At 41.9% G+C, this 17,850-nt stretch overlaps 1 protein-coding gene across 1 annotated transcript in view; it reads right to left on the bottom strand.

The window, feature by feature from the left end:
- Nucleotides 1-13,032, bottom strand: part of trioa (trio Rho guanine nucleotide exchange factor a) — a 68,797-nt gene extending 55,765 nt beyond the window's left edge. Inside the window, exon 1 of the mRNA XM_035680950.1 lies at nucleotides 12,719-13,032. Coding sequence (XP_035536843.1) covers nucleotides 12,719-12,788 — 70 coding nt within the window. The 5' untranslated portion in view covers nucleotides 12,789-13,032. The remainder of the gene's footprint in view (nucleotides 1-12,718) is intronic.
- Nucleotides 13,033-17,850: the final 4,818 nt, after the last annotated feature.

The raw sequence follows: 17,850 nt of genomic DNA on the forward strand, positions 1-17,850 counted from the left end.
CACACACACACACAGACCAAGCCAACTTTGTTGCAATCCATAGCAGGATAAGCCCACGGTTAAAACATTAACCATGCTATTTGAATAAAGCTAAACAGATCACACACGCATCTTACTGCCGTTGAGGAAATGACAAAGCAAAAAAACTGCAAGTGGTCCAATCTCGTGAAACACCAGAATTCCCATCTCTCGGAAACATGCAAATACTCGGATACAGGGAACTCACCTGGACCTCAGCTCCGGTGAACACAGGCTATACTGTATCCCAAACTGAGCTCCCTTCCACAGGCTCTTGTCCCGACACACACTGTTTCTGTCTGAGCCCACATTAACACAAGACCACCCTTTCTGTGGGCCCCTGCCTTTTCCTTCTCGGCAGGCACACTCATCGTTTGACTCATACACAAAAAGGAAAGACCCCCTTTCATTTAAAAATACCTACTGTCTGGCTCACACCGACTAGAATGAGGAGTGAGGCGCAAAAACAATGAGCAATACCATGCTGTCAAAGTTGTCTTTGAGAGTGGAGCGCTAGATACTGCTGTAGGAGGTTAGCGAACATTTAAATGTCAAGGGCCACGGACAACACCTTTAACAATATAATACCTAAGGGATCAGCCATCTGAGAGGAATTTTGTTGCTTGGCACGGAGCTGTAGGTGGTGAGAGTGAAACTTGTGACGTCAACCTGTGAAACTCATGATCACAATAGTCGAGTGGTAGGTAATACTGAACTTCAAGTGAAAATGAAAGAGTTTTGTGTGTTGGTTATCTTGGTCTTTGGTTTTTGGAGTCAAATGCTCATTGCTGTGGTATTTATGCACAGAGATAACATCTTAGTCAAACAAAGTGATCGGTACGGTGAGGTTTTCTGCGGATTTCTGTAGAAGCTTGAGTTTCTGCAGCTGCTGCTCCTTTCTTTGTTAATTCAGCCGTGATGTTCATTAGTTCTCTGCCAACACTGCAATATTAGACGACACATTTGTAGCCTGGTGCCTACATTACCCACAACGCAACTCGACTGCCAGCAGCTAGGTCTGAGATTCGGATATGTTGTAATAGTCGCTGCTAATGTAGCCTCAAGCAGAGATGAGGAGCGGGGCGGTAAAATCACTTCTTTCCAACGCCACACCACTGCAGATTTTCCAAACTTGTAGTCTTCAGCCCCAATCAATGCTGACTCGCAAGGCGTTACTTGAGGAAATTGATCATTCTTTGCACAACTACCTATCTAACTATATATCCACAAAAGGCATTATACAACCTCTTCCTCATATGCAGTAATACCTGTATACAGAATGTGATGTGTGAAATTAGTGGAGTTCCCCTTTAACTGTACCTAAAGATTGTGATATATTTGCTTCATACTAAATCTGTTTGTGAAGGGAAGCAGCAGTGATGCAAGCGGCACTGTTCACATACTTGCTAGAGACCAACAGGCGCCAATCTGATGCTCTGCATCCTGATCGCAGATACTGATCTCAATTTTGCGGAATCCAGTACTGTGACCAATCCATATCAAAAACTGTTTGTCTATCAATACCATTATAAAGTCAGTGTTTCTTCTGGTTACATTCAGTCAGTTACAGTGGTCTGCTGCCTCTTTTTTGTTAACCACCAAAGCAATTTTATATAATGTAAAAGATAATCCCAATATGTTCAGGGCGACGTGGAAAACATTTTATAGTTGGGAGAGAGAGATCACTAGTATAGGATCAGGCATCTTCATGGCACCTAAAAGAAAAGGTGGACTGGAGCATCCCTAATGCACGACTGTGTAGTTTGTGTGTACCTAGATGATTAAAAAGTACATCCGCTTGGGGGGAGGATCAGGGTGGATCATGGCTGACCGACACCAGAATATCTTCTTTGAGAACTTCTGATTTTGCAAAAAACAAATGGCAAATGGCCCCTGTAAGATTTTGTAGCCAAGATAAAAAGATAAAAATAAAAGTCTATATAAGCTCTGCCCTGAAGGCCACTGCTTTTAACTGTTTCTCATTTCTCTGCAGACCTCTGGGACCCTCTCAAGGACCTCAGTGGTCCATAGCATTTGCTTGAAGACACAAAAGGCCACCGACTGTGATGTTTACAGTGGATCAATTTCTCTCGCTTACTGGCCCTTATCGGGACAGAAACGGGGTGAAAAGTAGCCAGAGGAAGAGACAGAAAGTGAAAGTGAGCGAGATGGGGAGGGCAACAGTGAGATAGCAGTTTTGAATGCACTGGAGACCCAAAGAAAAAAGGAGTACAATGGTCTTTCAGGACTTGTCCTAGTTTGGTTCACTCTTCCTCTCTGTCTCTTTCTACTCTCAAAATAGGAGCAGAGACCATTCTGGCAAATCTTTCACACTGATCCTAATCAATTGCAAGCAGATTCAATTCTCTTACTGACCTCTTTCATTAACCAGCAGAAACTCTGTTAACACAGCTCTCACATCTACGTTTCTCCTCTTTTCATTATTCTCTCTCTCTTTCTCTCTCTCTCTCTCACTCTCTCTCTCTGAATAGACTTCCTTATTTCCCTCCAACAGGACAATAAAATCATTCACTCACTCCAAGGCTTATTGTTTTGTTTATGCTCCTCTTACAAGAATGCGTAAAGAAAATGATTATCTGCACATGTGATTCCACGGCCGCTTGCAACCTGTGCACCCCACCGCCCCTACAACCTACCTCCTGTCTTCTCCATTTTCTCTCCATCTTTCTCTCGGCCCCCTCGACTCTATTCCCCCTCTCGTTCCAGCTTGTTTTAAGAAGACGGCGGCGGGGCGGCAAATTTTCCCCGAGCTCACACCAATTAGCTGTCACGCCGGAGAAATTACCGAACGAGAGCACGGCAGATGAGAGGGAAAAGTGGGACAAGCTCCTTTTTATAAACACACACAGAGAGGCGAGAGGTTTGCGTGCGTGTGTCCGCGTGTGTGTGTGTGTTTCAGTGGTTCCTAAGAGGGGATTTAAACAAGCCAAAAACTCTTTCATTTACATATTTTACAAACACACTAATATGTCAATTCCCTGGTTAATTGACTAACATATTATACTTTTAAATAACTCTTATCCAACAGCGCAAAACAGTATAGCCAAAGACAACTGCCACTCACTCAAAAGCCCTCTGTTCACTTCTCATCACCTACTTGGAAACAGACTGTAAATACTTTGCTCTGCTTGCCCTGGTTCACAAGTATTCTGATTGACAGCTATCTTACTACATGAACAAACTTTTTTTTTTTGTAGGTGCATTTGAGTGGCACCACGGGTAAACGTGGTTTTTGATGCATCGAAATGCAGCGTGTGATCCACCCTGGAACCAACCGGCCCATATCAAGAGCGTAGACACCGACAGTCACTATTAGCTCTTATCGGCTGGCCTTTGGTCTTATCTTGTCCGTATCTGGGCGGCAACCTGTGTCTCCGTTTGTGTGAGCAGTAAAGCTTCAGTGACAGCACAGGACTTTGCCGACCTGGTTTACACACGGAACGCTGGTTAGGAAACACATAGCTTAGGTCAGACAGACAGACATAGTGGCTGTTGTTACCATGGTGACAGACTGCTAGCCCAGCCTTGTTTGGTGGACATGAAAGCAGGATATAACCTTCACATGTATTGCACACAGCTGTCTTTACTATGCATATTTCTGATACAATATCTGAATTACACCACTGCTTTAACCTTAAAAATGACACATGGCCTTAATGTCTGGTATAGGGCTTCCATACTGCTTTTGGTAGCCACCCAAATGTGTCCATAGTACTCAGTATAGACTATAAACTGTAACTGCTAGGTACCAAAAGTTCATCAAATGCATGGTCAGATTTGTCGGTTTGTTTACTTATTCTTTGATCAGATAGTTCCCAATTTAAAAGGACCAGTGTGTAGGATTTAGTGGCATCTAGCTGTGAAGTTCTACATTGCAACTAACTGAACACCACTCACGTCTGTATTAGACGACCTGGAAATGAGAACGGGCTGTGAAGTGTGAGGGAGAATCAACGGTGGGCATGAAAAAAAACACAAAAGGCCCTATCTGCGGACAGTGTTTGGTTTGTCCCTGCTGGGCTACTGTAGAAACATGGCGAGTGCACAGAAAGGAGACCCCCGGCGTTGTCTGGCTGGCTCCAGCTTCATATTCATGGACAGATATAAGAGTGGTAAAGAACTAACTCATCTAACTTTTGGCGAGAACGCAAATAATCACATTTCCGAAAATGTCCAAATGTTTGTTTGTGTGTGTGTGTGTGTGTGTGTGTGTGCGCGCACTGAGGAACCAGATGTCCACCTTCCTGCCTCCCACCTCCCTCTCTGCAACCCTACGCCTGCGATTGAAAATGTGTGTTTTCGTACACACACAGTAATCCCAGAGAATAAACACCAGATTAGATTAGGTCCGTGTGTAATCCAATGAACTCTCACCTCTAACATGCCTAATGCTGTTAGAGCTGACAACATTGCACCGACACACAAGAACAGGGACTTGTATGGCTGCCACATAGCTCTGCTCTCAAACACATCATGTATATATTCCTGTATAAGTAAGCAGATTTGTTGTTAAAACAGTTCCTGGCCAGTCTGCTTTCCCACACATACCCTCTCTGAGAGGATCTGCAATCTGCTCACTATATTATTAATAACATCAAAACATTGTATACTTTTGCCATATATTCACTATATATTCTTATCAACATGCACATCTAAGGCAATCTCATTACATCCATTTCTGCAATGACTTCATTGCAGTTTAACTAGACATTCACGGGTCAAACCTTCCCTACCTCATTGGTAAGCTGTTACAGGCCGCTCTTCACATTGCCATGTACGGCACATCCAGAGAAAGACAAAACTTGTTTACAAGCATCTGACTATCAGGGAAGTGAACATTACTCCCTCTGAAATGCAACCTGGTGCTTTTTGTTCTGGTTTAGGTTTGTATTACTGTGGTACGCCTTAGAGTTCACGCTGACATCATACATGCTTTGGGCTACAAACAGCCCCAGCGCTGCCATTCATTTGACTTCATGGCTTTTGATGGCTTCGCTCACCGTGTTCTGATTGAAAAATTATAGTGTTTAGTCTAGCCAGACATCTGGGCCGGGTTTTCCGATCATTTCGGCTGTGGACCCCAATCTGTCAGGTCAAAACATATTTTCACTCTTTTTCTGTTACCGTGGCAGTTCCAAAAATCTTAAATTTAGTCAGTAATTTCTCAATTCAATATCAATAACCTCAGATACGGCTGGTAGATTGTTCCCATTATTTACACGTTGCAAGGTAGTTTAGTTACTGGTTCCTGGTCTGTGTTTGTAGGTGTGTTATCAATTAGTTATCAATAAAAATTCCTAATTCAGCCTCTGTCTGATTGGTTCAAACCACTAAATCTAGTGTGGTTCAGACAGGAAAACGGTTACTGCCCTACTGACACCATTACATTTTTTTTTTTAAACCTCTGACATTAAATCAGCTGCACATTGAAATAAAATCAGATTTTGTACACTGGAGTACGTCATTGTAATGCCAAAGTAAACCTCCCCCAGATGACCAGTCCTTACAAGCCTGTGATTTGATACACAGATCAGCAACAGAGACCATGAGTAAGATGTTGTTTTGTGCCAGCTTGGCATCAGGTTCACCACAGAAACTGTTTAACCAAAATTTTCCAGGGAACCATTTTTCAGCTGATTGTTTTGGTTTTCTGGCAACTTTACTGTTTTGATTCACTATCTCAGCTTGCACTTTTTAACTGTAGCAAGCGACTATTTTCAGCCAGAAACATATATGAACCCCACTGCATACTAGCTGCTCAGCGGCCAACAGCCGACAAACACAGTTAGCGCATAGCTGGTGAACATAATAGAGCATTTAGCAATTAGTGGAGACCAAAAACAGACTAAAAGGAGAGTGAATGCTGGAGTTACATTCATCAGGTGGCCAGAAACACGAATCCAAATTGATGCCAATGATGCTACGTATCTGCTGGGTGTCTAAAATCATCAATCATTTGCTAACACAATACTAAAAAAGAAGGAGTTGCTCAAGTTGTTGCTGTGGAGTGGTGTAACTTTTGTAACATGTCCCGCTTTCAGACTACAGTCACAGATTGTGTCACATGATGTGGAGTAATAGTCGGTATTCTTCAAGGTGATTTGCCAAACATATCCCTTCTGGCCCAAACACACAGGCTACCTGCACTAATCCTGACCCGCCACGTCGTTCTTCTCATTGAACCGAGAGCCTGGCAACTCTCTGTGTTTGGATGCTAATGATTTACCAAAATGTTGATCATACTGCCAAAAAAACTGAAACTGCCCTCCTAGCAGATTGAAGGGGTTTGGCTTGCTCTGCTAGTTGTAATCTGCTTTCAAAATGTAATGTACCTGCCCCTCTTATTGTGATGAGAAAGATATGTGTATACACAACTACTCATGGGGAAATGAGAGCAATTTACATTATTTACTCTTTACTTTGTAACCAACTGATATTTTCAGCATTTTATGCAATTTGCTCTGCAGAAATATGAGTGTATGACAGAAAAAGGTTGCTATTCAGGACATGATGGTCGGCCGTTTTGTTACCATGTGTTCAGTGTTTGTATTTGTGCTTCATTTTAAGGGATGAATGCCTTTCTGACTGAAAATCTCATTTCTAATGTCACAATAAAGGGAACGGTTCGTGTAGAAGGAGTGTTTTTTTTATCCCCATGTTTTAGTTTAATCTCCAGCCCTTTCTAAAAAGCTTTTTACGCAGCCATCCATTTGCTCCTGATTGAAGCTGCCTGGCTAAATAAAAGGCTAAAATCTCATAACCTACCATCATCCTTCCCTCCAGCTGGCTTCCATTTATTCTATTCACTCCTCTCTGTTGCACAATAGTACTGTTACTTAGAGGTGTGTGTGAGGCACCTGATATGTTGCAGCGGAGCATGTGTGTGCGAGTAAAAATGGGCACTTGATGTGAATGTACGTTGTGATCTTAATATAAAGACAGTGAGAAGACGAGCTGGAGGAGACTGCGACGGGGTCAGTGGGAACAGGGCATCAGAAAGTGCTTGTGTGAGTAAGTGTGAAAAGCAATTGAGAGAGAACAGCGGCTGCCTATCACGAAGCCCCTTGTACTGTGAACCACATGATGCCAGAGTGTTGAAAAGAGTTCCCCTCAGCCTGAACTACTTCAAATTTGTCTTTTTAATCCAATGAGTTCTGTGCTCTGAAGCCCGGTTGCAGATAAATTCTGCTCATTTTCTTACTGCACCTCATTATTTAGATATTTGGAGGTAGGGGAGGGGCAATTTGTCTACCATCAGAGATTTTAGCGGTAGCGTAGGGATGCACAGATGAAACTTTTTCCTCTCCCAATATCGTTTTGGATACATTTGCTGCCCTTAAAATTCACATCTGCCGAGGTGTTGTTGTAGTAGTTTTGATTTGTCTTTAGGTTGATAATTCAGGTTTTAAAATCCTGTTTCCAGTTTATTATTAAATAAAAAATGTACACATAACGAGATATATAGATATAGTGATATAATTGGCATCTTACACACGGAGCAGTCATACAGCCAGTAAATACGCTGTCATATTCTTTTAACATAACATATGTAATAATATATTTGAATCCCTGCAATCAGAGAACATTACTCTACTAATACAATTAGTATGAACATTACAACTGCATGCTGAATGAATGTGGATAGAATTAACAACAACTACTACATAACTCTGTTTACACGCAAAATAAGCAAAGCTAACAAAACAGCCTGTTTTTAAATGAACAGATGTTTGTGGATGCTCTTCTGCCAAAAATAAAACTCAAATATGTCAGATAGCTGAGCATGTAAAATTGATTCCATTGATTGCACCCATTCAGAACAAGTCTGCAACCCACCAGTTGAGAAAGCATGGTTACGGGAGTAAGAGTGGGTGAAAGCACTTTGTTTCTGTTCAGGGAACTAAGTCTGATGTCATCAGGCACTATTGAGTTGCACTGTGTGTAGGATGTAGGACTCAGTGCTTTGGTGGCTCATAACAGGGACTGAAAGGCAGGCCATCTCAGCCTCTTCTGCTTTTTCAAAACATGTCTCTCACAAGCTCCCCAACCAATACCATGTCTGTGAGCACAGGCTCTGAACTAACTGTGAAGTACTTCAGTTTAAAAAGTGACTGAGAAAGGAACAAAACAAAATGACAAACCTAGCCTTCGATCATTCACTGGCATTGATCTGTGATGTACCAATCCTCTGTTTACTTCCATCCCATAAACATGGGGGTGATAAAAAGAAATCTGCTTTGTATAGCATTAGGCTTTAGCTTCTGCTCAGTGTCTGACTTGGCAGCTTTAAGCCTGGAGGAAACCTTTACTGAGGGACCTCAATCAGTCTCCATCTCCTGGATCAATATCCATTAGTCTGTGTGTGTGTGTGTGTGTGCTTGCTGTGTGTGTGTGTGTGTGTGTGTGGACCTCATCCTGGGTGAATGGGCCTGAGTCATAAATGCATGCTCTGGATCAGATTTCTCTGTCTCTGTCCTGCTTGTCTTTCTTGCACAAACACACGTACACACTGATGCTCATTCAAACATACAGAGCGACCTTGTGAACGGCACGTTTTAGCCTCTAAAACATTCATTCATGAAGGCTCGGCATTTCTTTTCCTCCCCTACCGTGAATAATACCCTACACTAGCAACAAGTAATAACTATATGAAATCAACACTATTTCAGCCTCTTAGTCATCAGTGTAGCCAAAGATATGTTTGGAGTGGAATAACTTGATGATTGACAACACGCCACAACAAAACTCCCCCTTTCAGAGCTCTGAGGCTTAGGTATTAATTCCAGTCTGGAAGACAGGGGAGAGAGACGGGGGGAAGCTCGGTTTTTTGTTTTTTTTATTAGTTGTCATTTTGCATCAGGATGGAGAGGCCCAACACGACGCAACAAGAACTAGGGAAGGAGGAAAACATGAAACAGACGCTGGCGAATGAACGCTCAGACGGAGAGTAAAGGAAGAAAGCAAAGAGGGAGGACATGAGAAAGACAAAGAGACCAAATGCCAAAGGATGGAAAAAGAGATGAGGATGGAGCTGGGGATGAAGGGGGAGAAAAGCGTAGCCTGTGGCAAGACACTCAAACCTGTGCGTGTCAAAACAAGACTCCCAAATCTGTGAGGAGGAAGTTCGTGAGCAAAACAAAGGGGGTGGGGAGCCGAACGTGACGCTCCAACCTTCCAACGGCTTACTGTACATATCTGTTGGTAGACTGACTATACTCTGGCCTGTAGTGGTTTCAGTACCGGTTTCACTACTGAAATGAGTGATTGTCAACATTACACAAGAATGCTCCTTATAGAAGTGTGTTTGAGCCAATAACCACACAAATTAATTCAGTGGCGGTCGGGGTTGAAAAAGAAAAGCAGACAGAGTGCTCACAAATGAGCAGGAAGGGGTCACTAGAAGCATTTCTGATGTCCCCAGTAGGTACACATTGTTTGGACGCTAGATAATGGGCATGACTTGCACTTTGAAAAATCACTGTTAACCAAATCCAATCTCATGTTTACAGTAAACATCTGCCCATAGTTATTATTATCTCGTACAGTAGGTGGTCTTGCCAATTACTGTACTGTTGCGCTCAGTGACATCAGCTGATGGCGCCGGGGACTCGGTACAACAACACTGAAGAACAAATCAACAGTACCACCTGAGAAATAACTTGGCTCATATTTACCATGAAGAGCAGCTGTTTGAAACTGTCGCACAATCAGTAACACATACCTCATAATCACTGCTAAGTATACCTTAAGGTGTGTTCAACAAGGTGTACTTGTGTTTGTGAAGAAAACAAAAAAAAAAACACATGCTCCTAAAAGGATCTTCATGTAGGATGGTAGTTAGACTAAGAAAGCAGATTATGGTAGCGTTTTGTCAGTAAAACATCCACAATTGTAGTTAAGTGCCAGAAGGTCATGTTTAGCTTTAACTACAAAAAAATTGGGAATCCCAGAAAGATAAACTAGTCTAGGGAAATCAGTCATCAAGTCAAAATGTTGGTTAACATTAGAGACGGAGTGGAGGTTGGGTAAAGGTTTGTTGTGGTTTAAGTTACTGTTTGAATGGAGACATGACTTCAATAACTGTCCATTACTGTGCAGATTAAGAGACTGCTGGCATGAAATGAGTGTTAAAATATTCTTATGATTTTAACACCAGCAGCAGATAGTGGCATGAATTGTTCATTCATGATCCTTCAAGTGTGTTTTTGTCAAGAACAGGCACAGATCTGCTTTCATTTCCTCCTCAATTTCTCTCTCATCATTCCAGCAGTAGCAGCCCACCACTGATACAAAAATGTAAATGCAACAAAACTAATTATCTGTGTCACTGCTTCTCTCAGACAAACAAATTAAGTGAATATATGGTTTAAGTGCTCTACTGGTAAAGAAAACGCTATTTCTTAACTACAAACTAAAACTGCAACAGATGGACTTGTGGCAATAAGAAAAGGAGGCATATGTAAATATTATAATTATACAGCAAATTGACAACAGATCTGATTAACAGTGAAGCAAAATGGCTGCAGCTGTGCACCATCAACAAAACACACTCAAAGTGTGGCTGCAAGTGAGTTACAGGATGCCTCTCGCCTGCCTCTCTCCCTAAGAGGAAACCATCAGATCAGCTCAATACAGATACTGAACTTCCCTCTGTGCTTATTATCTCGCCAGACACAAAACCACAGGAGCCAGAGGCTGGATGTCAATACTCCGCATTCTCGTCCTTGTTTACACCCCTCTAACTGTACTTCAGAATCTCAGTTCTTCCACAATGGGCCAACATATGCACCAGAACAGCCAGTGATTTGGCTTCTGAACAGTAGACACAGTGTATTATTATTCTCAATGCCACAGTCTCATATTTGAGTAGCTCACACTTTCATCAGCTGGATACGTTAACTCGCTAACTACAACTGCACATATACTACAAAAAGGCGACTGTCGGTTCATGGAGAAAGTGCTACAGGAGGAGTTGGATGATGATACTGGTAGACATGTCATCAGGCACTGGACCCAATTCACCGCTTGCAGTCAGTGAACATCGGTAGAGGGTCATCTGGTATGTGCAATGTGCAGCCCATGAGCTTTTTCAATGTCAAAGACCCACAAATGGACAGGCATTTCCCCCACGCACAACCATTTCATTCAACCTTACCCCAGTACACTCCAATTAAAAGTATGCATATTCATCTTTATACCAACTGTATAATAGTGCATACTGTACATTACATGGAGGTATGGAAGTGGATAACAAATAAGACACCATATGGTTTCACTGCGCAAAGCCTGCTGGGTAAAATAAAACCTAACCATATATTTCTCGGACCCCTTAAATCTTGCTCCCCTGGATTTCACAGTTTATGAGCCATTGTTGCAGCCCTTGAAATCACTGTAGGCCCGTGTCACACTTCAAGTCCCAGTCCTTGCTGTTTAATTAGCCTGCTTAGCTCATTTCAACAATCACCTACATGCTAGTGGGCAGCCTCTAACCGTGGATAAAAACAACAGTTCGTCCGTGGTGTACGAATAAATCAGTGTCACTGACATTATGGGGCTTTTACCACAACCGACAGACCGTGATATTGATCACAGGCAGCCTTTTTGGCCTCGATAGCTCTTACACAGCTAGCTTACCCTGCACAGTGCACACCCAGGCTGTATGTGCCACGCCATGTATTGTTTACATAGCTGCTCTAGTTGTGCTGTTTTTATCCGGACAGCGCGGAAAACAACAAACAATGAGACACCGGAATAGTGACTTTAAAAGAGACACACGCTCGTACTGAATCCGCCGACAAGCTGTTCAGACACACGGCAGCTTTGTCAACTCAAAGCCAAGCTAGCGACGCTAAGCTAGCTAGCATTTGTTAGCCCACCAAGCAGACAGGATTCACCCAATCTGATACAGGATGCACTAGCCTACATGCTAACACTGGAAGCTAATGTTGGAAGTAGTTCGTTAACACACCAGTCCATTATCGGACAGCCCTGACCTGCTTCTTTTATCGCTTCAGCAAAATCTACACTTATTCCACTGGATTTGGACAAAACAAATATTTTTAACCCATGTGCTATTTTTACACTTAATTAATCTTAATAATAAAAGGTCGCTTTGGTCCGGGCTCGAGCAGGACGGGGAACACAGCTACATTTGCGGTTCCTCTGCTTTCCTTTCTCCTGACGTTTACTGGGTCAAACTTATATTTTACGTCCTCACTTTGACAGCAGACAGTATTGTGTGAGAGTTTACGTAGTGCCGTGAAAAGGGCAAAACACAGATTTAATGTATTTTCAAGAAAAAGTACAAAGAAAGCCAGCTAGCCAAAGCTCTGCCAAATACAGGAGAGCTGTCCGAAGATGGAACTCGCTCAATTAGCGCTCTAGCTAACGTTGCCTGGCTGCACAGTCGGGATAGGCTATCTAATGTAGTTGGACAAATGCATCCAAGAAACCCATTTTCACACATTTCCACAAATGCTCTGACCATCACAATTTGTTGGACACTTCGTTTAGAACAACAGTTATGAAATTCATCGACTAAAGCCTTCCCCATACTTCACTGTCTGAGCCCCAAAACAGTCAACACAGACGGGAACAATGTCCCTCACGTAGCCGGACCAAACGGACCAGCTCTCTCTCTGAACACAGTCCGACCTCTTCCACTCATTTCTGGGCTTACCGGTCTTGAAGAACGCCGCTATGTCGCTGGCGTCCTTCGTCGTCTCCTCCGCTCCTTCCCCGGAGCTCATGGCTGCCACAACCCGAACCTGGAGCTCAGTATCTCCCAAGTAGATCCCCCAAAAAATCGACAAAAAGACGGCACAAAATCACTCCTGTCCCGACGAAAGGGTCATTAAAGACACACGGACGATTACGGCGACTCGTAGACGCTAGCAGTGCCATCTGCAGACCTCCATCTTGGGGTAACGTAATTGGAAACGATCAGCCAGGGGGCACCGGGTTCCTCCTCGGAGTGGAGCCGAGGGGAGAGTAACTGTAGCGGGGAGGAGGGGGGCGGGAGGGGCCGGGTCGCTGCGGCTCCGGTGAATCTCCGTAAGTTTCGGAAACACGAGGCAGAACCGTGGGGTCACCGTGTGGGCCGCCTGTGTCTGTGTCTCTGTGTGTGTGTGTGTGTGTGTGTGTGTGTCCAACTTACAGTGAAATGTAGGACATTGAAGAGCAACAATGGAAACTACTACAAGAACAATGCGTATACAGGCTGTCTGAGGTGATAATGGTGTGATTTAATGACTTAAACTGTTAGAGCGAGCACAATTATGCGACACACTGTTGGGAAATGACCGAGTTTAGGGGGATTTAATAGGCTGTGAGTAACGTATTGTTGTATTGTTTCTGTGATGTGTCCATGAACAGGTTGGTGGCTGTTACTCACACCTAAAGGGAGGAGCAGAGTGATTGGTAAAGTCTCCCGGATACAATCCAAACAGAAAAGGTCAGCTGTTATGATCGAGGTTCTGTCTGTCCTTCAGTCCTTTGTGATCTGAGCTGTATTACTGACGCCACCTGCTGGTTTAACACCAGAACAGCCACGGTGGTCATATTCACCTTTTTTCAAATGTATGTGTTAAATGAACGAAATACATGGTATCTATCAGAATCTTCACAAAAGGCAAAGAAAATGTGATCATTTTTACCCATTTTGGCCCACGGCTGTCATACTGACCACAGAATTTCCTGCAACAACTACGGAGGCATCTGTGTAAGTAGTAACTTTCGTTACCCAAGTAAGTTTTCGAAATTCAAGAATTTTAGACTTCCTCCTCGAGCACAATGTCTTAAAAGTCAGATTGGATACCTTCCCAACTACAGAACAACTGGCCACATTTTCACCCTACACACACTAATTGATAAATATGTAAACCAGAAGAAAGGCACAATTCATGCATGCTCTGCTTTTGATTCAGTCTGGCATGAGGGATTGCTTTAGTGGTATTGGGGGAAGTCTTTTGAAGTAATTAAATCAATATATGAAAATAAAAAATTGGAGGCGCAGACTTCTTCCCACAGGGTGGAGGGGTGAAGCAAGGCTGTAACCTCAGCCCTGCCCTATTAAATTTTTATATCCACAAACTGGCTTCACCAGCACCTGGTCTCACTCTTTGAGGCGCAGACATCACACGTCTGCTTTATGCAGACGATCTAGTCATGCTGTCTCCTAAAGAGGGTCTTCAGCAGAGCCTGTGTATTCTCCATCAGTACTGAGGCCTGACAGTCAACACGAAGATGACCAAAAGTATCACCTTCTAAAAAAGATGAAGGTTACAAAGAAATTACCCAACTTTTAGAATAGGTGGGACCCAAAAAAGAACAAAGAAATGGCTGTACTTACCAGGGTTTACAAATTAGTTCCAAAGAAAACTTCTGCTCTGCTATGAAAGAACTCAAAAGAGAGGCTTTCTATGCCATCAAGTATTCAGTTCAGATCCAAATACCAATTGGGACATGGCTCAAAATATGGGACATGGATCCAACTGACACCTGTAAGTATTCTCCAAGTACAAAGGAAAAACCCAAACTCTACATACAGGGCTGAATTAGACCAATATCCTTTACTTATAGTATTCAAACACAATCCTGTGACCCTGCCTGTTACCATTATAAAGCCCTCCTAACAAGAGTTGCACATAGAAAGGAGTCCTTTCAGCCAACTGGTCCTGAGGCTGACTGACCTTTCACCTTCTGACATCACAAACCCTAGTTGACCTTACACTATCGCTCAGAAGATTAGACCTAACCAAAATATAACCAAAGAGAAAGAATAATACATTACTTATTGGAACGATATTACACGTTCACAACACGTGTTAGAAACATATTTGGCCCTGAACAGACAAAATACTGTGCCAGGCGACCTAACCACAGTAACTGACAACAATCTGAGACAGACAGTGGCAATGGACAGACATGTGACCATACGCCTGGCAATAAAGAGGGACAGACACAGGCAGACCTGGCTGCCCAGAGAGGACAGGCTGTGCTGTCATTGTGATGAGGGAGCTGTAGAGACAGAATTACACTTCTCACACAATGCCAAAAATATAGAAAATATTAGAGAGGAATTCTTTCCAAAGTTTGATAGATAGGAAGAGATTACCACTCATTCTAGGGGAAAAGAAACAACGTGTTGGCTGCCAAATATGTAATTTCCTGCCACAGAAAACAGACAAGCAGAGGGACACAGATATATAGGCAGACAGTTATAACATCCATTATATTCTACCTACTGGCACAAACTCCATTTGTTTGATTGTTTTTTTTGTGTGTGTGTTTATTTTAATAACTTGATTTAATGGAGCAATCCCTTGATTATTATACGATAAGCTTTCATTGCTGTCTCGTGTTGCATGTCTGCACAATAAAGCTTTTTATGGACTCATCTGGCCTCACGGTTTCCAATGAATACTGTAGTTGTCGATGATATTACATGTCCATATAAGTTTAAACATTGATTAATATGATACACACAATGTTTTTTTACTTTTTGTTTTTTTACAATTTGCTGCTACATTTCTTTACCCTATTTATTTTAAAGATGGTAGACTAATTATTACATATGCCCCTCAGTATAACAAAATAATTCAAAGAAAAGGTGAATCAACACATCTTTAAAACTGTTCCAAGATAACTTTCATAAAGGTTGCAGGGCTGTTGTGTTAGACTGTATTATTATAAACTATACAGTACCTATTAAATGAGTGGAACGTATCTTTTTTTAATGCATGAAATAAAAACAGACCTTGGAAAAATGATGTTTTGGAATAAAAACGATATAAAATTTAAATCAACTGCTGTAAGCTCTGTTATTGTGAAAAGAAGATGTGGCATTTTATAACATTGAGCTGTGTTTACAACATTTATTGGCTTATTTCACAATTTTCATATTCATATCACATACTTTGTTTTTTTTTCGTATGGCTATGTACTTGATACTTGATGATATCTTTCATCCAATATTGAACACTTTGAGCCACAAATCAGTAAAATAAGAACCCCCAGCTGTGTGTATGTGGTGGGGAAGCAGAGGTTTGGGCAGCATTCATAGCATTCAATTTTATTTCCAATTGTTTGCACCTCAGCGATCAACGCAAAGTCTATGCTGCAGTCTTTGTTGATGTAAAAAGCATTCAAGATGATCAGTATAATGCTGCTTGCTTGTGGATTATTACATGCTGATCCGCAACTCGGGGCTTGTTGTATGTCACTGTCTGACATTCAGGGCATCCTCAGTTAATGTCAAACAAATATCTTCCGTGATGGAAGAGAAGGTCTTTCTAATTATGAAAGCTTCACAGCACGGTTGCTTTCACAGTGCACTTTGACACTTAGCACACAGACACACACACACCCACACCACCACACACACCACACACACAAACAACACACACTGCACACAATGTCCACATGATTTCCTGTGAGTGAAAATGCTGATATTGACTAACTGTTGTGGAAATGTAGCAGCAGATAGTAGAGTGATTTATTGATGAGATGGCATTATATTGTCCTTTCATAAGTACAACTCAACATGGAAAATGACATATAGCTGTAATGTATTCATCACAGCCAGTGGAGGACTTATTTCTGCTATCTTTCCTATGAAGTTGCTGTTAAACTGTTTGGGTGCAGCAGAGATGTCGGCCCACTGGTGATATTTGAATGCAGGTCTAGAACATGAAACCAGTGTTAGAAAATGAAAAAAAAACCCTCCTATTTAATCATAATGATACTGATATTAAAACCCATTATCAAAACAATATCATGTGTTTTGAAAGATTAGAATCAGATGCCCATGAGGAAATTAGATGTTTGCAGCAAGAGAGAATAACACAACAGATGGTGGTAACCGGGTGAGGCAGAAGGTCAACCCATCTAATGTCAGGTTTTCCACCTTTCTCTAGACTCTGCAGATGATATTAGTCCAACATTTATGATATTGATTCATAGTAGATGCTGAGTTACACTGTGTATTAGTGTAGCCTAAGTAACAATGCTTATTTAAAGACCCCTCCAGACATGTATTAAAAAACAAATGATAGTCGCTAGAACAATTAAGGTTTGTCTGTATAATTTCCACATTAAATCCTAAAAGGCATACTCCTCCTTGAAAAATACAGAAATTCAACCAAGATCAGTGTATGTGAGGAGGCTTCAAGTTTCATATGTTGCATATAGAACAGATTGGGACTTCAATTCAACAAATCTCTCGTAGCTTCAGCGCGTTAAAATTCAGATTTTCAGTGAAGCACAGAGAACTTCCAACTCATCTACAACACATGCCTGCCAGAATGACGTGTGAACGAAAGCATCCTCATACCTCCCCCAGTGACAATACCAAAAACATTCCTATGGCCAACCCATCAATAATCACTATGGACATAGAATGCTCAAACAACAACCTCCAACAAAAAAAACTAAAACACATCAAACAACAAAACACACAAACAAAAAATAAAACAACTACCAAAAACCCGCCCACAAACCCTCCCAAAACAACACAAAAACACAAACAAACAATATCCCACACCCGTACCCAAACCATAAAACACCCAACAAGCTCCAAAAAACAACAGAAATACAATTACAAAAAAAAAATAAACAAACCACTCCCAACAATCCACTCAACACCAAGACCAAACAAACAACAAAAAGCCCCACCAACCCCCCACCACTATAAATACCAAAACACAAAAACCAACAAACAAAAAAAAACCAACCTCTCCAACAATCAAGAAAACAATCAGTATAAAAACCAACCAGCAGATCAACCAAAACAAACAAACATAAAAACACCTA

Source organism: Morone saxatilis, unplaced genomic scaffold (genome assembly GCF_004916995.1).
Source record: "Morone saxatilis isolate NCDOM2014 unplaced genomic scaffold, NCSU_SB_2.0 Contig9, whole genome shotgun sequence".
Lineage (NCBI taxonomy): Eukaryota > Metazoa > Chordata > Actinopteri > Moronidae > Morone > Morone saxatilis.